Source organism: Glandiceps talaboti, chromosome 23 (assembly GCF_964340395.1).
Source record: "Glandiceps talaboti chromosome 23, keGlaTala1.1, whole genome shotgun sequence".
NCBI classification, from domain to species: domain Eukaryota; kingdom Metazoa; phylum Hemichordata; class Enteropneusta; family Spengelidae; genus Glandiceps; species Glandiceps talaboti.
Window position 1 is genome coordinate 4,550,190 of NC_135571.1, and position 23,207 is coordinate 4,573,396.

The following is a 23,207-nucleotide window of genomic DNA, read 5'->3' on the forward strand; positions in this document are numbered from 1 at the left end:
GTGTATCACATGGTATGTATGAGGCAATCTGATTGGTTGTAGTGTTGATATATATAGCCACTGTCATAAATAATGCTTTTGTAAATGAATGAAACTACAGCCTCTTGGTGTACGGTTCGGACGATGTCGTAATGAGGCCTGTGGTTTACGATGACACAGAGTCTCAGTGTGTACATGTGCATTTATTTATTTATAAACGGCAATGCATCCATTATATTGGTTTTCATGCACTTGCAAAATATAACAAATACAAATACAGATTTATACTGATTTATACTGTGACTTTAGCAATAAAGGTTGCAAGCAATGTCACTTCGAAACAAAATCATCATTTTTGTTCTATCCTGTAGGTTTTAAAAGGAAAGAGTTCCGGGGTAAACTAGCCATTGCCATCACAGCTAACTTCATCAACAGACACACACTAGCTGAGACAAGGGTTGAAGAGATTAGTGGAGTGGCGTATATTTTTAACCAGAAGTTCTTCCAAGATTTGAAAGCCAACACAAGAATAGACTTGGAAAATATAGTCTATTATAAAGATGAAACTCACTACTTTGTGATGACGGCAAAGAAACAAAGTTTACTAGAAAAAGGAGTGCTGCTAGACGTAAGCTTTTACTCTATTCAAGATTTTGAAGAGATTTATGTGTATGATTTCACCCAGTGCCTTTCCACTAGGCTGGTATACCGCCCTCTATGGACACCTCAATACTAGAGGCTGGTGTACTGTCCTTTATGTATGACAATGAGAGACCTATCTGAGAGGGGCGATGTGAAGCAATTAGAAGATTGCCACTGATTGGAAAAGAGACATATTATTTATCACTCATTAACAATACAGCCAACAGATGTGCTTTTTTCCTTTGTTTTCTAGCCAATCAGAATAAACCTTGTAAAGTGCTTCATATCATCTGATCTGATTGGATAGATTTCATATGTTGTCACTACGTGTCACAGATTCTTTTGTTTATATGATTTTAAAGTTGGACTAGCTATAAAAGTATTGTTTTTCGATCAGACTATGTTCACTGAATATTGTTAAAATACCAATAATTAGACATTGTATATGTTAGTTAGGGGTCGATTGTATCCAGAAGTAATACAGCATTAGGTGGGAATAGTGATCACATTGGGGCATTGGTTTTAGGGTGTGGATCCAAAATTCAATTTAATTGGATTTATTGTATGATACTATGTGTACAGCTACCTTTACCCACAGGTGATTCAATACATTTGTACGGTTCAGGATGTACGATATTATGATCAAGTCATTAGGTGTAGCGAAACAGTTTCAAAATAGAACAGTTTCTAATGTAGCGTTCAAAATTGTTTGAAGTACAATATTGTAATTAGAATTTGACCACCATGCTTCGTATATGCAGTATATGATATCCATTGTTCTGTTTTGTGCTAGGATTATGCCGAGACTGAGTTACTACTTTCTGGTGAAAATATCAGCCAGGAAGCGTTGTTGGATTACGCTCGTGAAGCTGCAGACTTCTCAACCAATCGCAAGCTGCCAAAATTGGACTTTGCGTTGAATCACTACGGTCTACCCGATGTAGCCATGTTTGATTTTACCAGTATGTTTGCAGCTGAGAATGCAGCAAGAGTGGTTGAAAGAAATGGATGCCAGCTTCTTGTCCAACTTGTAGGTGACAGTCTTCTAGAGGTATGTATAAATGTAGCATAGACTCACTTTCTGTCATGGGCTTCTCTAAATTGTCACTTCATTCTCCAAAGGGGATACTACTTTGCCACCAATCTGTACCGTAGATTTCTTAGTAAAATCCTCCTGTGTCACTGATGACGTTAAATATTTGTTGTATAAAATCACTTACAATGCAGACGTTAATATGCATTTCCATTGTTTCTGGAAATAAACGTATGTCATTACATATTCCAATTCAAGTTAGTTTTATTACAATATCATCACCTTACTCTGTACAGAACACCTTCACTAACAACACAAAGAATATACCACAAAATAAACACATGTAACATAAAATACCAACAATGCTCTAAACAAAAACAACATGATGACATCATAACTAATGTGACGTCACCCACATATCATTAGTTTCTATAAGAATTCTTATGACTACACTTTCTTGAAATAAACTTACGTCATTACGTATTCCAATCAACTTAGTTTTATCACAGTATCACTGCACTGAACAAAGACAACAGGGTGACATTGTAACCAATGTGACATCACCCACATATCATTAGTTTCTATAAAAATTCTTAGGACTACAGTTTAATGATGGAAAGTTTATTTTAAATACATAACTAAAATTCAAAAACTTGCTCCCAATGATGTTACATTTAAAACCTTGCATTTCTGTGTTTTGACCATATAAGGAAATAAAAAGTTGTAAATTCATCCTCATTGGGAGCAAGTTCTTGTCATTTTATATCGAACTCATATCTATCCAATGTTTTTGTTACGGGTAGTAAATAGGTGAAATCTACCGGAGTTCCCCAGTCATTTTTTACTGGGGTTTCCAAAGAGAATTATGGTAGATTGTATGGCAAACTGTTGTACTTTTATACCCCTTTCCCCCTTGCTGTTACTGGGGTTCCTCAAACTTAGCAAAAACACTGCCTATCACCTCAAGGTCTGGCTCTTCCCACACTGTGCACATTCTATGTTGTTTGAATAAATATTCAGCCCAATACAAAAAGTTATCACATTAGAAACATCATCTAGTACATTGTATCTAGGAACAGGAAAGTAAACTATTTTAGAGGTTAGCTAATCAACATCATTGTTCGTTTTTTCCAACAGCCCTTCTGGCCAACCGGTTCAGGCTGTGCTCGTGGATTCCTTGGCGTGTTTGATGCTCTCTGGGCTGTCAAAAGTTGGGCATCCGGTAGAAAATCACTCCTTGAAGTATTATCTGAGAGGGAAAGTTTACATCGTCTGTTGGCTCAGACGACACCTGAAAATCTTCACAAAGATATTCACCAGTATAGTATTGATCCCAAGACGAGATATCCAAACCTAAACATGCAGGCTGTAGAACCAGGGAATTGTCTGTCACTGTATGATACTGGGAAGGATACTATTTCTGATGATGTCCTTGCACACAGGACCAGACCAAAGCTGGAAAGGAAGGGTGAGTTATTACTTGTATTGGAGGGAATATGGGTTGGAATGTGAGAGGATGAACATGGCATGTGTTTGCATGGTTGAATGTGAATGTCTGTACTAGATGAAAGGAAAACAAATAGAAGAGGGAGACAGACACATACATCTAGAGATGCAAACAAACAGAGCAGCAGACAGACAGACTGACTTGTAGACAGATGACCAGAAGAGAGACATGAGACAGAAGAGATATTAGCAGAGAGATAGATAGGCAGACATTCAGACAGGCAGACACAGACAGACAGACAGACTAACTCTACTAACAGACTGAAGAACAGAAGAGAGACAAGACGAGATATTAGCAGACAGACAGACTGACTGACACAGATAGATGGATGGATGGACAGACAGACAGACATACAGACACAGACAGACAAACTGAAGAACAGAAGAGAGACAAGACGAGATATTAGTAGACAGACAGACTGACTGACACAGATGGATGGATGGATGGACAGACAGACAGACATACAGACACAGACATAAACTGAAGAACAGAAGAGAGACACGACAGAGAAAAGATATAAAGACAGACTGATAGCGACAAAGACATGTATTGACAGACAAAGAAAATACAAGAGAAGTGCAAATGAGTGGCAAACAGACAGATACGGACTGGAGAGATGGACAGAAAACACAGACAGATAATAGAGATAAGACAGGTAGAGAGGGAAAGACAGAAACATGACAGTAAAGAGACATAGACAGAGAGGGAATAGGAAACAAGCCAGTCAGAGACAGCCATACACTACTACGTACATTGTACATAGACAGAAGACATACAAATCGACAAAGAGTGGCAGTGAAAGAGAGAAGGTGAGGGAGAGGGACAGAAAAATAGTGTGAGGTTGAGCGAGGAGAATGATTATGAGACATAAAAAAATCAAATCATTGACATGTTGGAAAGACTCTAGTTATCTTCAGATGCATACATTATGAATCCCTTTCACTGTACTATTATATGTAGTCTTTAGCCTGTAAGCATTGTAACTGTTTCTCGTCATAAAACTATTTTCATCTCAGGCCATCTGTGATGATTACAATTCACTATCTATTACATGTGATAGAACTATAATGCCAAAATGAAAGTAAACTGTAAATGTCTATTGGTCACCATCATTTCACTGGATCTTGTAAAGGTCTGTTGATCTCAACCATGTCACTGAATCTTGTAAATGTCTATTGAGCATTTCACTGGACAGTAAAGGTCTACATTGGTCTTTAATAGCCATTTCACTAGATAGCGTAAATGTTTATTGGTGTCGGCCATTTCACTGGACAGTAAAGGTCTATTGATCTCAGACATTTCACTGGATGGTAAAGGTCTATTGATGTCAGCCATTTCACTGGATAATGTAAAGGTCCATGGTCCATTGATCTCTGACATCAACATACTGAATCTCTTCAAGTTCTGTTATCTCTTAACTATAAAACTTGCATTCATATATAATGTAGTATATATTGTAAAAGTCATTTGATCTCTGAGTTTTTAAGGTCCATTAATCTCTGCCAGCAATTCCCTAAATCTTGTAAAGGTCCATTGATCTGAAATCAAACCACTAATCTTGTCAAGATCTCTACCATCTCCCTGAATTTCGTAAAGGTCTTTTGCTCTCTGCCACTTCTCTGAATATACACATAAAGGTTTACTGATCTCTACCCTCCCCCTTCTCTCACCTACCCTCCCCCTTTCCTCCTTGAATATGTGAAGGTCCATTTTCAATCTACCCAGATCTCGTTAAAGTCTAGATTTCTGCAACCTCCCTTAATTGTGTGACTATCCGAAGGTCTTTACTCCCAATCCTCTCAGTGTTATCAAGATCTGGTATCTGTCACCTCTGTGAATTATGTAAAATCAGTTTATCTTCGTTAGCTCACTGGAAATTCTAAAAGTTCATTGACCTGTGTCATCTCATTGACTCTTGCCATGGTCTGTTGATTTTCGCAAACTCGGCAGATTTTGCTAAGATTTCTCGATCTTTACCACTGCGCTATTGTTTGAACTCATTGTAATCAATCAAACCACAGAGAAAGCATTGTCATCGTACAACATGTTATACATGTACATCTCCATCAAATGGCTATTATCAACCATCAAGTCACTCAAGTTAACATCTTACATCTCCTAAATTCAGATGAGGAGTCTGACGATGATTCTGATGAGTATTCGAATAACGATGATGTTATCGAAGGATGGTGCAAGCCAAGAAAACAAGAATATCATGTTTACTCTGGATCTGAAAACAGTGCTAAGAAAATGTCTGGATATCAACATGAATCTGAATCTAAGGCTAACCACAGTGTGGATGAAGTAGGCAATCAACAGGATGTAATACAGAAATCTGATGATGGTGCATTGCAGTCCGAGACAGGAAAGGTCGTCACTCTGGCAACAAACTATGGTGAATCCTTAGGTAAACACTATCGCAGTACAAATAATTTCAAAAAACACTTAAGTGAAAGTAGAAAGAAAGTACTTAAACCCAGTGATGACCAAGATGAATCAGATACAGATCTGATATATACCTATCCTTGTGCCGAGTTTCATAGATTTGTTAACAGTGTGTGGGTACAGGAACGAAAGAAGGGGAGAAACAAAGATGATGTGTTTGAAGATGCTAAGGAGCAGTGGAAAAAGAGAAAGGATAAAAAACTGCATAGTAACATTGACTGGCTTGTGAAGGATGTGACTGATGATGACAAAGTTGTGGAAGGAGCTCTCCGAGATGTCACGGAAATGATGCAATCTGATGACAGCAATTCAACCACTGAACACATAATTGATACAAAGATTGAAAACCAGCTGGATTCTGGTACTGTGCCAAGTGGTAATACACCTGTATCTGGAGTTGCCATGGAAACTGCTTCACTATCTGAAGTTAACGAGAAAACCACTTCAACAACTGATGTTGTTACTGAAACCATGTCATCGTATGATATTGCCCTGGAAACAACATCAACATCTGAAGTTGCCTTGGAAACTGTAATATCTGATGAAACCAACATTAGCAACTGTAAGATTGGTGGAGAAGAAGAATCATCACTCATTTTGCCAGAAGGTGAACAAGAAATTTCGGGAATACTTACATGTGATGAGGATCGAGACATTGAACTCTCTGTCAATAAAACTAATATGGCTGCTGATACTTCTATCACTGAAGATAGCCTGGATGATAACACAACAGAAATTGTTGTGGTTGGTGGTGACAAACATCAACAGACAAAAACAGGATATGTATCTATGGCAACGGGAAATCAAGAATCTGGAAGCAAGGACATGGATCCTATATTTACCTTTCCGTACTCAGAGTTTCATAGATTTGCTAATAGTTTATGGGTACAGGAAAGAAAGAAGGGGAGAGAAAAGGATGATGTGTTTGAAGATGCCAGAGAGCAGTGGAAAAAGAGAAAGGATAGAAGACTGCATAGTCAGACAGGTTGGGTAGTGAAAGATGCAGCTAAGAATGACAAAGAAGTTGTGGTAGAAACTCTGAAAAATGTTACAGATAGTGTTGAATCTGTCTTTGAAGATGTACATGTAAATGATACCAGTAGTGAAGGTCAACAACATAGTGACACTATGCCAAATGAGAATACTCCTGATCCTGCAGTTACCATGGAAACTGCCACACAATCTGAAGTTGTCAAGGAAATAATTTCATCACCTGAACTTGCCATGGAAACCACTTTATCACCTGAACTTGCCATGGAAACCACTTTATCACCTGAACTTGCCATGGAAACCACTTTATCATCTGAAGTTGCTGAAGAAACTGATTCATCATCTAAAGTTGCTGTGGAAACAACTTCAGCATCTGAAGAAGCCAAAGAAACCACAATAAAATCTGAAGTTGCTAAGGAAACAACTTCATCAGAAGTTGGCAGCGAAACCTCTACATTATATGAAGTCGCCAAACAAATTAATTCATCATCTGAAGTTGGCACAGAAACAACTTCAACACATGAAGTTGCCAAGGAAACCACTTTATCAACGGAAGTAGCCAAAGAAACAACTTTATCAACTGAAGTAGCCAAGGAAACAACTTCACCATCAGAAGTTGCCATGGAAACTTCACCATCAGAAGTTGCCATGGAAACTATCATATCTGAGAAAACAACTGTCGGCAAGAGTGTGATTGATGGAGAAGAGAAGGCATCACTCATTCTGCGGGAAGGTGAACAAAACATTCCAGAGATAGCTGCAAGTGATGACAGCCTACATATTGAACTCACTGGAGATAAAACTAATATGATTGCTGATGATGCTACGATCTCTGAAGATACTCTTGGTGATGTTACAGACATGACTGTGGTCAGCATTGATGGTGACAGGGACGTACAGGACCAGATGATGCAGAAATCTGAAAATGATGTAGAACAACCCAAGGCCGGATATGTAACTGTGGCAACATGCGACCATGCAGAGTCTGGTAATGAGAACACAGATTTGATATATACCTACCCGTGCTCAGAGTGGCATAGATTTGTTAACTGTTTGTGGGCACAGGAAAGAAATAAAGGGAGAGACAAGGACGATGTCTTTGATGAGGCTAGAGAACAGTGGAAAAAGGAAAAGGATGGAAAACTTCATAGTAACATTGACTGGCTTGTGAAAGGCCTGACAGAGGATGAAGAAGAAGCTCTAAAAGAAAGTCTCCGAGATTCAAAAAGTGAGGATGTAAATGATGAGGTGAAAAGTCAACAAGAAAGCAACACAGTACCAAGTGACGATACACCTGTATCTACAGTTGCTGGGGAAACTGCTTCACAATCTGAAGTTACCATGGAAACAACTTCATCATCTGACACTTGGATGGACACAACGTCATCATCAGAAGTTGCCATGGAAAATATAATAACTGATGAAACTGTCATCAGAAATAGTAAGATTGATGGAGATGAAGGATCATCACTTATTCTGACAGTTAGCAGAGGAGATATTCTAGGAATAGCTGTATGTGATGATGGTCTAGATACTGAACTCCCTGGGGAGAAAACTGATATTGCTGTTGATACTTCCACCACTGAAGAGAAATCAAGAGATGTTACAGAAATAGACCTTGCAGGTGGTGATGGAGATTTACATGACCAGAGGATGCAGAAATCTGAGGATGATGTAGTACAATCCAAGACTGGATATGTTGCTATGGAAACAAATGATGGAGAAGAGTCTGGAGATGAGGACACAGATCTGATATATACCTATCCTTGTGCCGAGTTTCATAGATTTGTTAACAGTGTGTGGGTACAAGAACGAAAGAAGGGGAGAAACAAAGATGATGTGTTTGAAGATGCTAAGGAGCAGTGGAAAAAGAGAAAGGGTGAAAAGCTCCATAGTAACGTTGACTGGCTTGTGAGGGATGTGACTGGAGGAGACAAAGAAGTCAAAGAAGAAGCTCTCCAAGATTCAGAAAGTAAACTTGGAAATGATGCCAAGGTGAAAAGCCAGCAACAATGTGAGACAATGCCAGGTGACAATTCACATGTATCGGATAATGCTATGGAAAATGCTTCAATAGCAGAAGTTGCCAAGGAAACTACTTCATCATCTGATGTTGTCATAGAAACCACTTCGACATCAGAAGTTACCATGGAAACCATGATATGTGATGACAATGCCGTCGGCAACAGTAAGATTGATGGAACTGAGGAGTCGATAAATGATGGAGAGTTTGGAAATGAGGACACAGAACCAATATTTACCTTTCCGTACTCAGAGTTTCATAGATTTGCTAATAGTTTATGGGTACAGGAAAGAAAGAAGGGGAGAGAAAAGGATGATGTGTTTGAAGATGCCAGAGAGCAGTGGAAAAAGAGAAAGGATAGACGACTACATAGTCAGACAGGCTGGGTAGTAAAAGATGCAGCTAAGAATAACAAAGAAGTTGTGGTAGAAACTCTGAAAAATGTTACAGATAGTGTTGAATCTGTCTTTGAAGATGTACATGTAAATGATGCCAGTAATGAAGGCCAGCAGCATGATGACACAGTGCCAAGTGATAATGCACCAGTATCTACAGTTGCCATGGAAACAGCTGCACTATCTGAAGTTGCTATGGTAACTGAAGTATCTGATAAAAAGACTGTGTCACTGTCTAGTCCTGCCAGTGAAACCACTTCGTCACCTGACATTCTGATGGAGGAAATGTCAACAGCAGACGTTGCCATGGAAACTGTAATGTCTGATGAAACTGCCATCAGCAATAGTGAGATTGATCGAGATGAAGACTCATCATCACTCATTCTGACAGTAGGTGAAAATGACATTCCAGAGACACATTTAGCTACATGTGATGGTGATCTAGATATTGAACTCACTAGAGATAAAACCAACATGGCCGCTGATACATCTAATACGGAAATAAGTTTGGATGAAGATACCAAAACAGTCTTGACTTCAGAATCAAATGTTAGTGGACCAATATCAACAGACGTACCAGTGATTGTTGCAGCAGAAACCGAATTCAATGATGACTCCCAACCTGACTCTGAATCAGTGGCTGCTGAAAAAGAGGTGACTCCCAGGAATGAACAATCATCAACAGATGTGCCATTGGTTGTTGTGCTTGAATCTGAATGCAATGATGAATCGCAACGTGAATCTGAAATCTAAAACCTCAGTGGAAGAGTAGAGTGTATATGCAGGCAAATCAAATGAATCTCAGTTGAACTCTGAATCGAAATATAGTCCAACTGGAGTTGTATTTGAACTTAGTGAATATCAGTCTGAAACTTAATCAAAAGACAGACCAACTTGAATGACTCCTCTCCCAAATCTGAATTTACTGAGGAAGAGTTCCGACATTCTCTCAGTGTGGAAATATCATGAAAAGCAAAAAGGCATGTAATTTGAAATTGTGATAAAGTTAATGGCAGAGAGACTGACACGCAGTAATGTATCACAGGAGAAATATTAAAAATCATTGTATTGTATAATATGTATTAACAATAATTTCAGTAGTGTTCATTGAAAGTATTATTTTTTTGTGTACTTTTTGGCAGCATAATATGTGTGTGTATGTCATTGTTTTAATGATGACTGTGTCTGATTGTATGTAGGTGTTGTGATATGACTTATTGGGTGTACACCTGTTGTCATCATTTTGGAAATATACAGACAGACAGACAGACAGACAGACAGACAGACAGACACAGACAGTCAGAGACAGACAGACAGACACAGACAGTCAGAGACAGTCAGACAGACAGACAGACAGTCAGTCAGAGACAGAGTCAGACAGACAGACAGACAGACAGACAGACAGACAGACAGACAGACAGACAGACAGACATATACATACCAGTACATAACTAAATCAAAATAATAACTGTTGCCTTCCTTGTGATATACTGAAGATTATTTACTGAGAAACGTGTAAAGATGTTCTACTGTACATAAATCAGATTTCAAAACCGTTTTATTTTGCCGAGTAATAAAACTTATTTATAGAAATGTATAGTTATCATATTTAAATATATTCCTAATAATTTAAAAGCATACACGGAATGTTTTTTGTTAACGGGTAAAGGGAACACAAAGGGTATATCATGCTGATTTCTTGAGACTTTCCAAGGCTTTACACAGAATTATGGTGTATGAAATTAATATAGAAGTAAAAGAGGCAGAATATATTCATTTATTGTGGAAGATGTGCATATCAGAAATATTAATTTTATTCTTTTAAGTTGGTGCTAAACTATCTTTACTTTATGTAAATAATGTTTATGATTGTTAGTATTTATGTATTTATCAAATTATATTGACATTTTTAATTAGTACTACTTGGTTTTTCTGGCTATAGACTGAATTTATGTTATTTGTTGGTTTATTTGATTTTGTTTTGTTTTGGGTGGGGTGGGGTGGGGTGGGGTGGGGTGGGGTGGGTTGGGGAGGGGGAGATACATATTCTGCATATTATTAAGAGGTCTCCTTAGTATGCTAATTACTGAGACATACTAAATTGTAACTTTTATTTACAGAAAAAAGATCCAAAGTAAATATCAATTTGTGATCCATATGGCAACTTTAAGGCAAGGTTTAGTGAAAATAGCTGTAAATGTCTGTGAAGGAATGCAATGATGTTAATATCATGATATTTGAATAATTAAGTGAGATTTTAATTTCAGAGAAAATAAAAAACGTATTGATTCAGCTTATATCGTTATAAATAAATGATTTCTGTAATAATTATATAAATATTGACAATAAACAAATAGTACATGAATAAATCTAAGTAAAAATAATATTTTTAAATTAATAAAATATACATTTTAAAATTTTATTCAATATTTAAATCTACTTGACGTATCTGTGAGTGAAATATAAAATATAACAATTATTTCATGACATCAGTTTGTTTTTATATGTATCTCCTAAGTTTTAATTGATTTGTGTTTCTCCAAATAAATATGTGTTATCATCTGTGTGTTATTTTATTTACTAACTCCAATATGAAAAGGACACAGTCTGTAACTTGATGGCCTCTGGTGGTTACTTTTATTTCATATGAAAAAATTATTATGTTTAAATTTTGTAAATTAAGTATGTTTGACTATGTGAAGTGACTGGAAAAATTCATACCAGGTAATCAGATTTGACGAAATGACATAATTTTTTGGTTACCAAAAAATCAAAAGATGACAAAGTTATAATCACCAAGTTTGTACATACGCAGCTACCGCTATCATGCTGTTTTGATAGTGATGTGTTCCTAAAAGGGAAATTTTGTGACTACAGACAAACATGGTACCATGGTTACAGACTTTGTCACTTTAATATATTTCATAATGTCAAGTGATATATTAAACATGGAAATTCCAATGACCTTAACTGATACATGGCACCCCTCAAGTGGTTCTTTATTCTCTAGTGGTTATTCACTGATAAACAGTGCCCTCAAGTGACTCTTACTCCCAGTAGACCTTGCAAATAAACAGTGCCCTCAATTGACTCTTACCCCCAGTAGACCTTGCAAATAAACAGTGCCCTCAATTGACTCTTACCCCCAGTAGACCTTGCAAATAAACAGTGCCCTCAATTGACTTGTGCTCCAAAGGCTCTTCACTAATAAAGAGTGCCCTCAAGTGGTTCATACTACCCAATGGACCTTCAATGATATATGACACCCCCAAGTGGTTCATTCTACCCAATGGACCTTCACTGATACATGACACCCCCAAGTGGTTCATTCTACCCAATGGACCTTCACTGATACATGACACCCCCAAGTGGTTCATTCTACCCAATGGACCTTCACTGATACATGACGCCCCCAAGTGGTTCATTCTACCCAATGGACCTTCACTGATAAATGACACCCCCAAGTAGTTCATTCTACCCAATGGACCTTCACTGATAAATGACGCCCCCAAGTGGTTCATTCTACCCAATGGACCTTCACTGATAAATGACGCCCCCAAGTGGTTCATACTACCCAATGGACCTTCAATGATATATGACACCCCCAAGTGGTTCATTCTACCCAATGGACCTTCACTGATACATGACACCCCCAAGTGGTTCATTCTACCCAATGGACCTTCACTGATACATGACACCCCCAAGTGGTTCATTCTACCCAATGGACCTTCACTGATACATGACACCCCCAAGTGGTTCATTCTACCCAATGGACCTTCACTGATAAATGACACCCCCAAGTAGTTCATTCTACCCAATGGACCTTCACTGATAAATGACGCCCCCAAGTGGTTCATTCTACCCAATGGACCTTCACTGATAAATGACGCCCCCAAGTGGTTCATACTACCCAATGGACCTTCACTGATAAATGACACCCCAAGTGGTTCATACTACCCAATGGACCTAAACTGATACATGACATCCCCAAGTGTTTTATACTACCCAATGAACCTTCACTATAAAAAAGGTGTCTCAAGCAGTTCTTATTCTCTAGTTTCTCTTCACCGATAAACAGTGCCCTCAAGTGTTTTTTACTCTCTATGGACCTTGCAGATTAACAGTGCCCTCAAGTGGTTCTTGTAATCCAATAGACCTTGTAGATAATCATCGCCCTCAAGTGGCTCTTACTTCCAAGTGGCTCTTACTCCACAGATAAAGAGTACCATCAAGCAGTTCTTACCCTCCCAATAGATCTTGGCAGTACACAGAGCTCTCCCTCAAGTGGTGGCATAATATTACCCTGAGGGCTGTTATGCAGCAACTAATTCCCTACTGGCTGAAAGCATGGCTGCCATCTTGACATCTGTATAGTCTCGCACTCACTACACAACCTTATGGACAAAGAATGTGCTGACAACTACATAGACCTTGCTAATAAATAGCCCCCTCTACTGGCACATTTTATATACTGACAGTCCTTTCCTTCTTCTGTCTCACACTCACAGTGAATTAAGAAATGCAGAATATATAGTAGACCTTGCTGACATACAGTGGAAAGACTTAATAATTTATGTTCCTCTTGCATGGTAACAACTGACATACTTAAATCTAACCAAAAACTCATAAATTCTATGAAATCACGAATGTCAACCTTCCAAAACTGAAAGGAGAAGTTGGTGATGTTTTGAAATTCATATCTTGTTGTTGATAAGCAATTTTTGGAAGAGGTTGGAGAGGTACATGTAAAAGTCTCACCTGAACAGCGCCCCCTAGTGACAATGTAATGTACATTACCCTTCCTCCTGCTACTTCTGTGTGACTCAGTCATGAATATTGCATTGGAATGAATGTATTGAGAAAGAGTGTACTGTTGGTATGATACAATGTCAACCATTTTGATATGTTTGAAAGTAAATGTTTTATCAGAATGCTTTGTTTATGTGGCACGGCGTGAGTGTGGGAAAGGAACATAGACATGCATACATTGTATGTACATCATGATGTCGCTGTGACTTAGAAAGCTAACTGTTCCTCACTATTTACATTTTATTCATTTGCATAACTGTTGGATAACATCAGAGAGTGCCATGAAAGGTATATAACACTTTTATGCAAATCTTTGAAGTGTCTATCCTGATGCATCTCTCTCTCTCTCTCTCTCTTTCTCTCTCTCTCTCTCTCTCTTTCTCTTTCTCTCTCTCTCTCTCTCTCTCTTTCCCTCCCTCCCTCCCTCCCTCCCTCCCTCTCTCATTCTCATTCTCTCTCTCTCTCTCTCTCTCTATCTCTCTCTCTCTCTCTCTCTCTCTCTCTCTCTCTCTCTCTCTCTCTCCCCTTCTTTTCTTCTTCCCTCCCCACCCCTTCTCTCTCTTATCCTACATATGTCGATGAATAAAGCATGGCATGTCAAACTATTAGATTACATGTCAGTTGGTATCTAGTTGTACTGTGTTAGTAGTAGTTTTACAACAAAGAATTACCATGGAGTCCCTGAAAACTGGATTTAGTCTAAACATTGTCCTTGTTCTGCAATTGATCACTAAAGATATCTATCACTTTGTTATCTTAACAGGATCTGTGATAAGAACAAGTAAACTGATTCTGTGGAGTCAGAAAGTGATAGAAGACTACATGAATGTATCGATAACTGACATGACATCATCATGGCAAAGTGGGCTGGCATTATGTGCATTGATTCACCGATTCAGACCAGAATTATTAGACTTCCACTGTCTGAAAGAAGACGATGTCGCCGAGAACAACCAACTGGCATTTGACATCGCGGAACGAGAGTTTGGTATTTCTCCTTGCATGACGGGAAAAGAAATGGCTGCTACGGATGAACCGGATAAATTATTAATGGTGGCGTACTTGTCACAGTTTTATGAAATATTTAAAGAAGAATTACCATTGCAGACAGACAGTGAGTATAAAGTGTGGGGCAGAAATACATTATAAATTGGCTTTCCATGTGTACTCATAAAAGGAAGTGAATAAAATTGAAAACTAAAGATTGGAAAGAAAACAACAATTGAATAAAACGTAGCAAAGAAAATGCAAGTGAAATGTAAAAGCAAGATTAGAGATAAAATTAATGTTACAGTAACACATCATACGATTTAAAGCACACATGACACTATTTATTTACTTATTTATTTATAAATGGCAATGCATTCATTATATGGGTTTTCATGCAATTGCAAAATATAACAAATGCAAATACAGATTTAAAATACAAATAAATATGTGACAGATAAAAAAATATTCAACAATACTGAACACCGAGAGGAGTGGGAGAATGCAGAAGGCATTTGATTAAAGATACAAATGCAGAGACAAATAAGATGAAACTTAAAACAAAAGGTAAAAGATCCTAGTACTGGTTTAATTAAAATGCGAATCACTGATGGATAAAACTGAAATGATCTTATTAACCCTCCTATTATTACAGCTGCTAATGTCCTACCTGAAGAGGAGTTCATACCAGGTCACAAATCTCCGGCACAGAGGGCAGCGTTGCTAGCTAGGCTGAACAAGAAGTTTCACAAGAAATCACCACGTAGAGAACACGGAGAAGAGAAGGAAAATGTAAAGAGAAGAAGTTCATCAGGAAGTAAACGGAGAAGTCGTGAAAATTCAGTAAGTTATGTACACTGTATAATTTTATAGATATAACAGAAGGAAATGACTGGAATGTATGCACATACATGGAATACAGTACAAATATACACAAAGACAATGTACACCAAAGAAAACATCCAGAAATGTACCAGAACACACAGAAAATGGAAATTTATACAGAAACACATCAAAATGTGTGAAAACATAGATATATATGATTGCGTTTGATGATTGCGAAAGCATGTAACACTGTGTAACGGCTCCTGTGTATCTTACTTGATACTGTACTATTATTAGTAGTTATACCGCTCTACATGTATATGTATTGAGCACTGTTTGCTCCAGTATAGACATATTGTATATGCTGAGTATATATAATATATATATATACAGAAACAAAGGGAAGTATAGAAATATATGGGAACTGTACGAAGATAAACAACACCACTGTTGTTGTATTTTACAGGATAATACAGTTACTGTATTAAAATTGTAGGTTGTATTGCCCATAGAAAAGCCATACATTTTTATCAAATTATAAAGTATGTTGTTTTTTCTTTAATCTAGGAAAGTGCAAAGATGTATGCAGCTAAGTTTAAAGAACTGATGGAGGAAAATCAGACAAAATACTGTGTTGATAAAGATGAGTTAGATGTAGGTGTAAGGGGTGCTAATAGGGTCAGTGCTATGGCCGATACTTTATTTGCACAGTTCCAGGAAATAGCAGGTGTTAAACAAACTCCAAGGGAACGAATGAATAGACCGGTAAGTTATTGTTTGTGTCTTGTGATTTGTAGGAGTGTTTTATAGTAACATGTATATATGATTTATTATGTGTGTATGTAGTATTATTTGTCTTGTTTGAAAGTGTTCCGTGTGTGTGTGTGTGTGTGTGTGTGTGTGTGTGTGTGTGTGTGTGTGTGTGTGTGTGTGTGTACGTGCGTGCGTGCGTACGTACGTGCGTGCATGGATGGATGGATGGATGGATGTATGATGAATGAATGAATGAATGAGTGTGTATGTATGTATGTATGTATGTATAGATGTATGTATATATGTATGTATGTATGTATGTATACATATATGTATGTATGTATGTATGTATGTATGTATGTATGTATGTATGTATGTATGTATGTACCGGTATATATGTATGTATGTATGTATGTATGTATGTATGTATGTATGTATGTATGTATATGTATGTATACTTACTATTGTATAAGTAAGACAGTAGATAGCACTATAAAATATGTTAACTCTTTGTAAGTTTACAAACATTGGTGTCTACCCATAACTCTATCCATCTTATAATCTATCCAGTCTTTACATATCACAGACAACATCAACAGATGTAAATTCATGTATAGTCAAAACTGTTCTTTCACCTTGTTTCTCACATAAACCCATAAACCCATGCTTGCCAATAAAACCTATGCATGTAACTAACTCTGTATCCATGGCGACATCTTTTCTGACTATCCCCTACTACATATAAAAATGTATACCCTGGGTGTGTATTAAAGTCAATTTTGTGATCTTGGACTACTGAAAGAAGAGGTACCCTGATTGGCTGAGACTTTATAAGCCATTAATCATCAGCCAATCAAGAAGTGTAATGTATCCATTTCCTGGGTTAACAAAGGTCGGTGGTTGTCTTACCTATTGTGTGACATGATTGGCTAAAATTTTACATGCAACTAATCAATAGCCAATCAACAAGTGTAATAGATCCTTATCCTGGGTTATCCTGTTTCATCTACCCTGGTTTAATAACAAACCATACTAATATTTGTACAATGACAGTGTGAAATGTAGGTGCTCAAAAGAATCGTCATTTGGTGTATACTCTGTATTTTAAACACTGTCAACTTTTTGTCTACTGTATTTACTTGTTTCAGTCTGTTTATTTTTTGAAATAACATTTTATTTACTTTGATTTGTCTTGTGTGAAATAGTGATGTAACAGTACTTTTGTTTGATATGGCTGTGTTGCCTGGCAACGGAACTGAGATAACAATTAACATTTTTGACAAGCGAAACACACATTCTTTGGTATTACAGTATCACGTTGTCTAAACACAAACTCTGCCTGTCACATCTCTGCACACACTTTCCACACTATTATAGCACAGTGTATAGTTTGCTATAGACAAGCTAAGATAGTGCGCCCACCCCCGAAAAAAAATATTAAAAAAATTTCATGACTTCATCATTTGTGAGTGTAGCTTCATTTACACATAGGAATGCAACATTAGACACTCTTTTGAAATGATATGATAGTTTAGATATATTACAGTGCTTCCAATCAAAGTATGAACAGTACTGCAGCAATATATTGATACATTACTGAACTTGCCCTGATGCATTGATGTAGATTTAGCTATAGTAGTCACTACATTGCCTACTCAGCGTGGCAAAGCTGAAGAACAGTTTATTTTGATAATGCCACTGAACGGGCACTCAATATTCATTGTTTCAAATAAACCCTGTCTTTTGATAGATATCATCATGGCTAGATGTATTAGAAAACATACTTTGATAACTGTAAGGTGTCAAATTTGAAATGTGTTGTGATTCAAGTTATCAGTAATGACACACACAATTGCAGCATATCTTTGATCTGACCTTACTAAATTCTGTAGAAAGACACAGACCCATTTTGGTAATATATCAATGTACATGCTGCAGTAGTCTGTCATTCATACTTTGATTGCAAGCACTGTAAGCACGGGATGTAAATATAAACTTTTGCAATACCACGATGTTCTCTCAATCAATGGTGCTACCTGAACAAGAATGTACTATTTGACTGTTGATGAACCAGGCACATTGATGAGGGATTTTCAAACCACATCAATGAGTTATTTTTAAATAGTTTTTGTATCTATCTGAGCTTGTCTACCGTAAATTTACCACATTTTCTGATGCATTGTGTATTTGTATATACATGTAGTAATAATGTACAAATGTAAAGAGGACACTCACAAGTGTCATGACAACAATGTTGTCATAGCAACAGTAGTGTTGTAGCATTAGAAGAGTTTATTGTCACTGACAGCAATGGTAGTTTCACAGTAGTTGTGCACATTTGTAGCCTTGTTTTTATCAATAAATGGAAAACAAAATCTATACAGGAAGTACCCTAGTAACAATTGCACCATAGCAACAGCAGTTACAGCAACACTTCTCTGGTAAGTAAAGCTTAAAGTGTTCTTTCTCCCCTGTTCTTGATGTAGTCCTTTGTGTTTGGAGCAAGTCAGGCCAGCCATATCAACAAAATGGCCGAGCAGCTGTACCATCAGTTTGAAGAAATAGCTGGTACAGAGGTCAACCAGGAGGGAACCAACAGACCTTCGGGAAACACTAGTGCAGTGATTGAGAAAATGACTCAACAGCTAAGAGAACAGTTCAGTGACATGGCAGAAGGAAAGCCTAGTGCCAGCAGCAGACAGAAAGCTTTAGAAGATGTCCAGTCACAGGAAGTCAGTAAGATGAAGGCATTATTACAGGATCAGTTTAATGAAATTGCTGGTTTTAAACCTGCAGGGGATGTTGAAGATAAACCTCAGATTAATATCTCCATGCAGAGTCAGATACAGGATATTGCTAAAGATCTGGAAGGGCAGTTTAAAGATATCGCCGGAATGGCCCCTCGGAGAAGGAATTCCCAATCTCTAGAACCAGCTAGTCCGAAACAGACCGGAAAGATTAAAGAACTTGCAGAAGACCTACATAGTAAGTTCATTGCTATGGCAGCAGTACAGCAACCTGACATTGTTACTGATGAACAAAAGTCGCAAGGTCAGGTCAAGGCCATGGCAGATAACTTGTTTGCAAAGTTCAATAGAGTAGACACATATCGAGAAACTGCATCGTCGCAGTCGTCAGGTTCTAATGAACATATCAATAAGATGGCACAACAGTTGCTGCAGCAGTGTCAACAACTTGTGGATGAAAAGGCACCCACTCCCACCACCACTTCCCCGGGAAAGAAGAATGTCAGCACAAAAGCGCAAGAACTTCAAGCCAAGTTCCAAGAACTTTCTGGTGTAAAACCAACAATAAGAGAACCACCCAAGAATGTTCCTGCATCTGCAAAGAAGAAGATCGATACTGGTGCATTGTCACGTTGGCAGGTTCAAGACATGGCGACAAAAATCGTTAATAAATTCCAAGATGTACAATCTTCTAAGAAGACTACAACGAAGCTAATTGCGTCTGAGGGACCGACGACAGAAGTCAAGGTTATGACATATCAGTTATTAGCGAAAGTAGAGGAAATGGCCGCAAAGAGCAAGCAATCTGATCCAAAGCAGATCAGTCAAATCTCCCAGGGTCAGCTGAAGGAAACAACCGAGCGATTCATGGCTGACCTTAAGGAGAGACAAAGACAACCCGATAAGAGGCAGGTGACTACGGGTGTGAGTTCCATCTATGATATGTTGATGGCAAGATTCCAACCAGTCGAGGATGGGGATGAAACGAAGGAGGAAGAACCGGAGCCCCTGACAGCGTTAAATATATCAGATCGTATACTATTCTCTAAGTTCAGAGACATGGCTGGGCTGAAGAGTACGCGAGGGGAGGAACAACCTCGACAAAAACAGAGAACCTCCTGGTGGGGGTCTCAACAACCTGTAAGTAGTATAAACACTGCTCTGTTGATGGTGACTTAGCATTGGATGGTCATCCCCCTCATTGAGTTTGAATTGACTTATTCCGATCATTGTATCAGCCTCTATTGGTCATTGATTTGACCTCATCTGATCATTATATCAAGCCCTATTGGTCATTATATCAACCCCTATTGGTCATTACATCAATCCCTGTTGGTCATTGCATCAACCCTTATTGTTCATTACCTTAAACCCAATTTGTCATCATCTCAACTTTATACTGGTCATTATATCAACCCAAAAATGGTCATTGATTTGATCCCTTCTGGTAATTTTAAATAATTACCTTCTAATTTGTATCGATGTGATCACTATTCCTTATTATGTTGTTTCCAAAGATCCGTAACTTCTAATGTTTACATCTGTATTAGAATGGTGCATAAGTAACGAGTAAAACAGTGATCTGATCAATAAATGCAATCCGACATTTTGAATTAATATTCTTTAGTAAGGATAAAGGCAAAATATAAGTAGATACAAAGCCTGAGTGATATCTGTGTAACTGATAATCTATGCTGGAATAAGCGATGTCTATTCACAATAACAACCCCTATATGACAGTGGCATGAAACAAGTCTCCTCTATAATTTCTTACTGCATGTTCTCACTTTAAAATGAAAGTCGATGAACTCAACATAGTATACCTGGATAAGTGTGTCACTATGACACTAATCACCCATGTGGACAGGATTGAGCCTTTGAATTCTACAGTGTTATTAACACATGGAAGCAAATACGCACATTTTTCTTCACTTGAAACTGAACATCCAATGCTGAGGAACCATCAGGCATAAAGTGGTATTTATAATTCTGTCAGCCATCTTTGAAATCCATGCCTAAAGGTCAAATGCTGAAAGTGTACTGATGAGTCCAGTTCAGGCATCAAGATCTGCCATGAGGAGCCTTTGGACAACGTGAAGTACGTCAAGGCTACCCAGGCAACCTAATCGAATACACCCCATCACAATATAAGGGATAGATTGTTGAAGGATTCATGGTAAAAGCATTTTTGTGAGTGGTTCCAGCTTGCAAATTCATAGAATACATACATGCAATGGTATGTATTACTAACTGATTAGAAATGTTTCACCTCATGACCCTTGAACTGTGACCTTGATTTTCCAAGATGGCTGCCAATATCTAAATACCACTTGCTGTCTCTCAGGGATAGGTAGATTAGTTTTATAAAATTTGTAAAGGATGGAACTCAGACTACACGTTTTCTGGACATGGGTGTCTGAGATTTTCTCTCCTGTTCCTATGAAATAAAGAGCCTGGGGAAAAAAAGAGTTCATAGGAAATAAAGATATAGGAAAAAAGAAGGATTTTCTATGAAAATTTATGGTATAGAAAGGTATGGTCTGTATTCTAAAGGTTACAAATTTGTACCAGAACTCTGTCACTGTGAAACGTGAATATTAAAGCCTTGATTTAAGGGTAATAACCCAGTATGCATGCTTACAGTATGTTAATGTATAGAAAACTTACTGCATGCCCCAAATGGGAGTTAAGGCAATTATATGTGTCTTGCAACTTTCAATAGCAAACTAATGCATAAGAATGAGACACTAAACATTGTGGCAATAGTCGTAATTGCATTATGGGTAATGAATAGCCATATTGGTTATTGCATCATGGGTAATTAATTGCCGTATTGGTTATTGCATTGTTGGATAGCCTTATTGAGTATTGTATTCTGGGTAATAAAGTAGACATTTTTGTTATTGCATTGTGGGTAATAGACCAACCTGACCAAATTACTGTATACATTTGAGAGCTCAGTAGCTTCTTTTCTAGATGACTGATTTTCTGTTGGCATTTGCCGTAATTTGTACTGAAAAATGCAGCCTCTGTTTTTGCCTTGAATTCTTTCCGCTTGCCAATTTGCCATCGCCATTATCACTGCATTAAATCACCACCATTACCCATCATCCTTTTCATCATCACTGTCTTTTCAAATAAGACATTATATATAAATTATTGTCTTTGCAATTATCTCTAAGAAGTAAGATATTTAATTCTACACAAAATATATTTCTCTAAAATCAAGTTATAATTCTGAAATGATAAATTGTATTAAATACTTCATATAATATCAGCATTTTAATGTTGCTGATCATATAAATGTTATTTTGCTTCAAAATGCAATGTTTCGTTGTCATCCATTCTTGAATGTTCAATCATGTACGTTCTGGAACCCATAGTTTTTCAAAACAACATTCCATTGTCATTATCCACATCATATACACATGGAAAAAAGTTTGATATACATGTTGTCATGTACAAATTGAACTGAAAGTTGAAAAAAATAACCTGCTGTTCCTGCCCACTTAAATATTAAATACAAGAGTTTCTTGAATATCATGTCTATGTATTTGGAAACTTGATTACTATTATATGTTGAAAGGGAAATTCAAATGTGTTGGTAAACTATTGCGTCAAAGTAAACAGTTGCTTCGAACACAAATTTGAAAATAAATTTTTATCTGAAATTTTTGTCCACACACCATTATTCAGAACATGTGACCTTACAAATTATTTAGATTATATTCCCCAATATTTTTCTTCTTTCAGCCAAAGAAAATTCGAGTGACCTAAGGGGGCTTTGCCATTACAACTTGCAAGATGAGTAGTGATAAACCCCCTTAGGTCATGAGTATTTTCCAGGTGAATGAAGAAAAATATTAGAGAATAACATAATTTTACCAGCACCAGTAGTATCAAAGAAAACTTAGGGAAAGTACTTTTTGAATGTTTTGACAAAACAGAACCATCAATGTAGACATGCGTTGTCATGACGTAGAAAGACCAGGATATAAATTCCATATTTGTTGTTCAACTTTGCTTGTGTATGGTATACTATATTTCGAAGCCCTACAAATGCAGTCCACCT

General features: G+C 37.4%; 1 protein-coding gene across 1 annotated transcript in view; it reads left to right on the forward strand.

Annotated features, from left to right (window-relative positions):
- The window catches only part of LOC144453173 (uncharacterized), a 75,516-nt gene that overhangs the window by 25,920 nt on the left and 26,389 nt on the right, over positions 1–23,207 (forward strand). Inside the window, exons 6-12 of the mRNA XM_078144452.1 lie at positions 351–607; positions 1,415–1,672; positions 2,792–3,122; positions 14,587–14,937; positions 15,466–15,653; positions 16,203–16,400; positions 18,875–20,275. Of these exons, the coding sequence (XP_078000578.1) occupies positions 351–607; positions 1,415–1,672; positions 2,792–3,122; positions 14,587–14,937; positions 15,466–15,653; positions 16,203–16,400; positions 18,875–20,275 (2,984 nt within the window). The remainder of the gene's footprint in view (positions 1–350; positions 608–1,414; positions 1,673–2,791; positions 3,123–14,586; positions 14,938–15,465; positions 15,654–16,202; positions 16,401–18,874; positions 20,276–23,207) is intronic.